Raw genomic sequence first — 7,500 nt, forward strand, 5'->3', positions numbered from 1 at the left:
ATATTTAACCTTTAATCAGGAGGGCATTATGGAAAAAACAGACATTTTTTAAGTGTTTCACAAACAGACCATTAGATTAAGAAGTGCAACAAATGCAGAATTACTCAAATATCTTAACAGGTTTATAAATAAATAAATAAACAAAGAAAGAAAGAAAGAAAGAAAGAAAGAAAGAAAGAGTTTGTGTTTTGTCAGTGTTTGGTACTCCTCTCTCTGAGATTCTCCTTCCAAAGAAGCACTTAAGACCACAAGTCTCTGTAAACATCATCTATAAGACATGAGGTTTGTACAAAAGTATCTGCATCAAGTCTGTGTTCAGTGTGTGTGTGTGTGTGTGTGTGTGTGTGTGTGTGTGTTTCCACCATATGAAGTAGATTGTTCTTTAATTTTGTGTCACAGTTAGCATCCGGTAGCTTGTCAGTAGAGTGTGAGGGAGTTTCAGGACCTGACCCATTACGCTAACTTCCGTTGTGTGAACTTTGGGGTTGATTAGATTTGGATTAGCAGATCGTCTGAACGTTAGCTTTTAACCAGCAAAGCACCACGTTTTCACTGGGTTTGTTTTACGTTAACGTTTTAATAAAGCCGCTGTTGTAAATGGACTATTTAAAGCAAAGCACCCTGACACACCAAACCATCATTTAAACACGGCGCTAGTCGACCCTCGTTAGCACCCGTACCGCTGAGTGAGCGAGCTCTCTGATTGGCTGTTCAGTGCGGGAAGTGGTGTCTCAGTGGTTATGGCTTTCAGCTACTTGATGGGAAAGTCATGAGGGCGTGAGGTCAAATCCCAGAGTCGCTGAACTGCCACTGTTTCATCTTCAACTGAGACTCAAAGTTAAACCTCAGCTGCTCAGTTCGATCTCATCTCATCTGGATAAAAGCGTCAGCGTAACGAGCGAATGGAGCAGAAGAGGAACTGAAATAAAAAAAAACAGGAAAACAAGCAAGAAAATGAAGAAGTGCGTATCTATGAAATATCTATGAAAAGTGTTTAAAGTCGCTTTCACATTTTTTCTGGACCCGGTGCTGTTTGCCCCAAGAGTTGGGTATGTTTACTGGAGTGTGAAAGCTGTTTACAAAAAAAACATGGTGTGGAAGCTATGCACTCTCAGCACTGCACATCGAGTAGTAGTGTGATTGGTTCGACTCGTCACGCTACTTCCTGTTCCAAGTTTCAAGTGGTGCGAGTTGTTTCACTGAGAATGTGATGAGGAAGGCAGAAGTCTCGACTTGTGCTAAAAATCTTCTCCTTACTTGCAGGAATTCCTGCATGATGACTGACCATGACTCTAAAACTTTCAAAGGAAATGAATAAAAACAGCAAACGGATGAATCTAGTGCCTACCAGTTTGCAAACCACAGGAGTGATGTATGGAATTGTGCAATCGATCCACAGATCAGAAGGAAAACCTGTGTTTACAAGCTCCGCCTCCAAACAAGCTCAGAATCAGTGCTAGTGCAGACCCGGGGGTGAAAACACCCAGAATTCTGAGCAGTGGTGTAAAAATGGTGATTAGTCCTGCTTGTCTGGCTATGTCTACTATCACACTGAAAGATTAGCTAGTTGGTATGAGTATTATGGGGTTTGGGAGAGGTTGATTCTTTCTGTGATACTACGATAATGAATGCAGAACGCTGCCCCTTCTGGTGCGGAGTGTTAGTCATCTTCACGCTGATGCTGAATGCTTGTGCACAGCGACTCTCGGCTCTCGAATGTCATCCTGCCTTTTCCTCGACAGTCAGGGGGATTGGTGTGTCAGGGTCCTTATGCAAGCACTGAGCAATTCCTATCACTGTGGCCTCATTTCCTCCATCCAAAAGTGCATTCTGGGTAATGACCTGACTTGAGAATTTACAATGAAATATATAATCATATAAAATTTCACTGTGGCAGCATTAACCATACCCGCACGTTTTACGTATTTAACGTTAAGAGGAAAATGAACACAGTCCTTTAATCTTACACAGCTTGAATTAGCCTCCTGCTAAGCATGTGCATTAATGCTTGGATTAAATCTTATTAACTCTGATGTGAGAGCTCTCAGGGGCAATGTAACTCCGGTCAGGTCTTATATCCAATTACAGAAACTTGTTTAAGGTAAAAATTACTCCAAAACCTGGTCCATCCTTTAGAATCTGTAATATGAGTTCAGTTTAGAAATGGAGCCCAGGGGAATTCTGGCTGTTTTGATTTTGGCTGCGTCAATTCTCAATTACGGCGTATTGATCCGTATGCATCTGCGATGTTGATTTTTTTTTTTACGGTGCTGTCGCCTGTGGTGGACATATTTCAGTCTGTCCTAAATGCCAGAAGCCCTGAACAAACTTGTCAAGAGGATCAATATACAGTAATTAACCAGGCTGAAACCTGATGCCACAGTGAGTTCACGCTCAGATGTATAGAAATACATAAATCTTATATTTTACAGCACAACTAAGCTAATAAGAGAGCTAGCATTACTAATTCCTGCATTAGCGAACTGAGTTCATGTTGAGAAACCTATTGTATGATTTTGACCGGCTACAGAGCTCAAATCCGCTCTGATTTATTCACTTAGCCAATTCATTAGTGCCTCCTGGTCTCCTGGTATTTCTGTCATATAGGGATCAGTTGGAGACTCCAGGGGTGCATTATGGGTATTGACCTCACTAGACCATGCACAATTAATTCTAATCACATGTTGAGTGTGGCAGTGTTAAGATCAGCACTTTCACAAAGTAACACCTGTAACACCTTACCTTCCAAAAGGGTAATTCATTTACCCGATTATGCCGCATAAGGTTCTCTCGGTATTCCATATAGCAGTGCCTGATTTTAAAAAAGATCAAATTCCGAGTAGAGATAGTGTAAGTCGCTATAGGATTAGAAGGAATGCAGGAAGAGAAAAAAATATAATCGATCATGCCGGGTCATTGAAATAATTATAATCAATATAAATACCTTAGATAATGTTATTAAATCTCTTTGACTTACTGCACCTGGACAATCAAGTTAAACAATATTCACGACTAGTTTCAATCTCGTTCCAATTAAAAAAGTAAGACTACATTAGATAAGCATCCATCTTATGCATCGCTCATCACAGAACTAACTGGAAATAACACACATGTCAGAGTAATGACAAAAACATAGCATTTGCATTAGCATAAGTATCTGTGTTACGATGTACAACTGTACAAATCGAAGGCTGCTGTTTCTAAAAGCCCATGCCACTTCTGACAGAGCACTGTCACACCCTGAATCCTCTTTTTAATTTAATTTTTGTTCACTCAAATCCCCTACAGTCCTCTTACATTTTGGTAGCATTTGTTCTGGAATCACAAATGAACAGCAAATCTCCCAGGCAAAATCTGGAAAGTAATAAATTAGACCTGGCTGTGCTACAAGAGAGGATAAATAAATAAATAAATAAATAAATAACAGCTTCAATATGAGCTGTTATGCTTCCTGAATGTAAAGTATAAGCAATTCTCTGACTGTGCAGTGAAAAGCAAACCCAATGCACTGGGAGAAACATGTGTAGATGTCACGAATCAATGAGCATGCTTAGACTGAATAGAGCGGGTGAACAGAGGGAGCAAGGTTTTCAGAATTTGCCCCGTGCTAAATTCAAACCTGCTATTTATCTTTTCCCTTAAAGCTGAGCACAATTAACAAAATAACCATGCCTTAATGTTGTCTCTAAACTTAGTCAAAATAATACAAATACTACTAATCGCTTAATTGAGTATGTTTTCCTTTTCGAATTAAATTGGAATGATTGCAGACAACACAAATAAAAAGTTTCAGCAATGAAATTTGGTCATTCTAAACCTTCCTTAAGTACCCAATTTCCTCTGCAATTTTGATCGATTGATTGATCTATTCTTTTCCATCATTTTTATGATACTGTGTGTAATCCAGACTTCATTCAAACACTTGTCTCTGTGGATGCACTTGAAGACCAAAGTACTTAGCTTTTTCAAGAATCACTTCCCTCTTCTCTGCAGCCGTGTGCCATAGTGCCTCTCAATCGATTTACAGTTTCTGCTGTGCAGACACCCCTTTCCAAAAGTCAAGAATGTCATGCAAATCCTCATCCTTCGCAAACTGCACTTTCTTCCGAAGCGCATGTCCGGCTGCTATGTAGGCGTCCTGACGAGGGCTCTTTTTATAAGGACGAAAACGCTCCCAGATCTTCAGCGTGGTCTCAGACGAGTACTCGGGGCTGGACGAGTATCCCGAGTAGTTGTGGTGCCGTGGCGAGAGCTGGGAATAGGCAGTGTCCCTCTTGGTGCGAGAGAGGGGCTTTAGGAAAGAAGCTTTCTGGGCAGGGGAGTCGGCGGCACCCTCATAGTAGAGAGCGGGGAAGGAGTGTCGGTGCTCTGAGCAGTGGTAGTCTGGGTGCACCTCCAGGAGGTGCTGTTGAGCTGGCACTACACCACCACATCCACCCGAACCACCACTGCCACCACCGGCTCCCCCTCCTCCCCCGTTGCCACCTTCTCCCCTGCTATTACTGCCCCCTTGAACCCCCACCAGAGGGAGCCTATCAAGGGGCTCTCCGCACCGAACAGGACTGCCTTTTTCTGGAAACTTGCAGGAATCTGGACTCCGAGGCTCAGGAACATCCAGGCTAAAGACCCGAGTGTTCTTACTGGACACTCCAGAGGAGACACCACAGCGATTCTTCACATTGAGAGCAACAACAGCTGCATCAGCACTCAGTTGCCGCTGTAGAGGCCGTGCTGCTGTAACAGGAGGTGGGTCCCTGTAGGGTGGGGATAGAAAACCACCTCCACTGATTCCTGGTCTCTCCGACAGAGGCATGACTAGAGGCACAGGGGGTAGATGGGGGATTTTAGGAGAAGACATGATCGGGCATGTGTCTGCTGTTATTGGAGAAAGTGGGATGAGTCCTCTGGAGGAGGAGGTGCTACACTGCGGAGGTGGAGAGGAGGAGTTTTCGGCTGCTGTGGCTGCAACTCCGGAGTCCAGCTTTAGCGCATCTATGCAGTTGTTGATGATCTGGTTCACTTTGTCCACCTCCTTTGCAATGGTAGATATCTCAGATGTTGATCCTCGGCCACCATCGTCCGAGTCCTCCTCGCCTGCATCTATTCCATTTACTTCCCTCCTTATCTCATCCTCTGAAACTGGCATAGCTCCATCCTTCAAACGTTCCTCCCCTCGCATATCCATATAGTTCCCCTTACTGCTGGTCATGGCCTCCGAGAAAGCAGTGGCCATCTTGTCAGCCTGTGGAAGTGTTGAGAGCCGAGAGGAGCTCGTATTGGCAGAACTGTGGAGCATTCCCATGCTAGATGAAGTGGACTGGGACAACTTGCTGTGGTAGTGCTGATGGTGAACTTGTTCCTGGAGCTTTTGCAAAACTGAGGGGTCTTTGGCAGCTGCAGCTGCTGCCTCAGGGCCATACCGCATTTCTAAGATAGTTTTCTTGACACTTATAGTGTTCTCTTTCTCCTCCTGAATCCGCCGCCTGCGTAGGCAGTAGTACACCAAACCCAACACGATGACCATGCCGAACAGACAGCCCAGAATGGTCATTATGTAGTGGGTGGTGGTCGACGGCCCAGCACGCAGGTCATCAGGTCCTGGAGATCTTGTGGCAAAGTTCAAACAAGTGTGGTTGTAGCGCTGTGAGTTACGAATTGAGGCTACGCAGAAGGTATAATCTGTGTGGGGTTTCAGTGTGTTGAGTGTGATTATCTCTTTCTTTTTCTTTAGGTTCATAATATCAGACACATAGCTTTGGTTGTACTGCACCAGGATGTACATCTTGCTGTAAGGTCGAGGGATCTGAACCAGTAACGAGGCTGATGAAAGAGAAACAGAATGCAGCCTGATGCTAGGGCTGTAAGATGGAATCGCAGTTGACGAGATTGTGGGTTGATGATATGGTCCCATCTGATCAGGGATATCCGGACCTATTCCAGAAGAATCCAAATCCGGAGGCAGGGAGGTCATCCCCGGAATGATGACTCCATCCTTGCAAATGGATGCTAAGATAGAGTGGGCATTGCGGATGTGGCTGGCTACTGGACTTAGTAAAGGATATCCAGAAAGTTCCTTTGGGGTTTCACATTGCAGCCTGTCGTAGGTGTGTGTGACATTATTAAAGGCATCCAGCCAGTTTAGGAAGCTGTACAGCTCACAGCCACAGTGAAAAGGATTCCCCGCCAGCTCACACACCATTAGACGTCCAAGAACTGTGAAGGTGGAATGGTCCAGCTTGGCCAGCCTGTTGGAGGACAGGTCAAGGCTGCTCAGACTGGGACTCTCCCAGAAAGCATTGGTAGCAATCACTTCAATGAGGTTGTGCTGCAAAAACAAGCACTGCATTCTTCCCAGGCCTCTCAGCATCCCTTCTGTAAGGTTTGTTAACTTGTTGTAGCCCAATTGTAGCACTTGAAGGTTAGCCTGTCCCGCAAAGGCTCCATCCTCGATGTAGGAGATCTCATTCTTGGTGAGATTGAGATCGGTGAGGTTAGTGAAACGACTCATGGAGCTGAAAAAGATGGCCTTCAGCTTGTTCTCATTCAGTCTCAGGTCGTGCACAGTGTTATTAATGTGCTGAGGGATTGTTTCGTATGGTGGCTGGTTCTGGCTGCAAATCGCCAACCACACGTATCCTTTATCACCCTCGATAAGCCAGCAGTCACCCCTCACTAATGTTGGTAATGGGAGGAAAAATAGGGCAAGAAAAATGAATGATAGGGCATGGGAAGAGGACTTAGAGAGGCTGAATCTTCTGGTGGCCATTTTTTTCTGAGTAAGGGTTGGATTTACTTTGATTGAGAGCAAAAAGAAAAGAGATTAGCACTTAAAAAAAGGAAAACATGGCCTCAGTCGAGAGGTAGCCAAAGGATTAGAAAGTCACAGTTTCAGGAAATGGATGTCCTGAGGGCAATCAACGCTGTACAAGACACAAAGTGAGAAACAATGTCTCCATTTTAAGAGTTCCACATTATAGGGTTATAGCATCAATCTCCAATGAAGTGACTCATGACCTCTGACCTTTTCACCTCACTCTTCTTTGAAATTGGCTGGAAATGGCGAGATATTTGTGCAGTTCTGCCAGTCCACCTCACCGTCTGTAATTAAAAAAGGAGAACAGACAGACAGACAGACAGACAGAAATGAGTGCTTTGCTGCAGAAAAAATGAAACAGTAATGTTTTGAACAGTGAATATTAATTACATACATTTATAATATGAAGACTCATGTTAATAACAGTGCACACTTTGCAGCTCGATTGCTCCGGATAATTGAAGTTTTGTTTTTTTTAAGGAGTAATTGAGTTTACAGCCCTCATATTCACAGGACAGAACTCATAAAATGCAAATGAAGCATGCAATAAAAACAACCTCAGTGTTTCTGCTGCTTTTATGAGCCAACATCATTTGGTTTATAATGCTTGGTTATTTGAAGGACATGATTTAGGGAATCTATTATCATAAGAAGCTGTTCTTGTCCAAAAGCAGGAATGATCACCT

The 7,500-nt window shown here is 43.7% G+C and overlaps 1 protein-coding gene across 2 annotated transcripts in view; it reads right to left on the minus strand.

The window, feature by feature from the left end:
• The window catches only part of elfn2a (extracellular leucine-rich repeat and fibronectin type III domain containing 2a), a 74,904-nt gene that overhangs the window by 1,810 nt on the left and 65,594 nt on the right, over window positions 1-7,500 (minus strand). The window contains exons 3-4 of one of the 2 annotated variants that reach the window (XM_026910444.3): window positions 7,022-7,098; window positions 1-6,920 (exon numbers count right to left, since the gene is read on the minus strand). The exon at window positions 1-6,920 is cut by the window's left edge and continues 1,810 nt beyond it. In XM_026910444.3, coding sequence (XP_026766245.2) covers window positions 4,022-6,766 — 2,745 coding nt within the window. In that variant the 5' untranslated portion in view covers window positions 6,767-6,920; window positions 7,022-7,098 and the 3' untranslated portion in view covers window positions 1-4,021. Of the gene's footprint in view, window positions 7,099-7,500 lie in introns of both variants that reach the window. The other variant, XM_026910443.3, reaches the window with a different exon arrangement.

Source organism: Pangasianodon hypophthalmus, chromosome 25, assembly GCF_027358585.1.
Source record: "Pangasianodon hypophthalmus isolate fPanHyp1 chromosome 25, fPanHyp1.pri, whole genome shotgun sequence".
Classification (NCBI taxonomy): Eukaryota; Metazoa; Chordata; class Actinopteri; order Siluriformes; family Pangasiidae; genus Pangasianodon; species Pangasianodon hypophthalmus.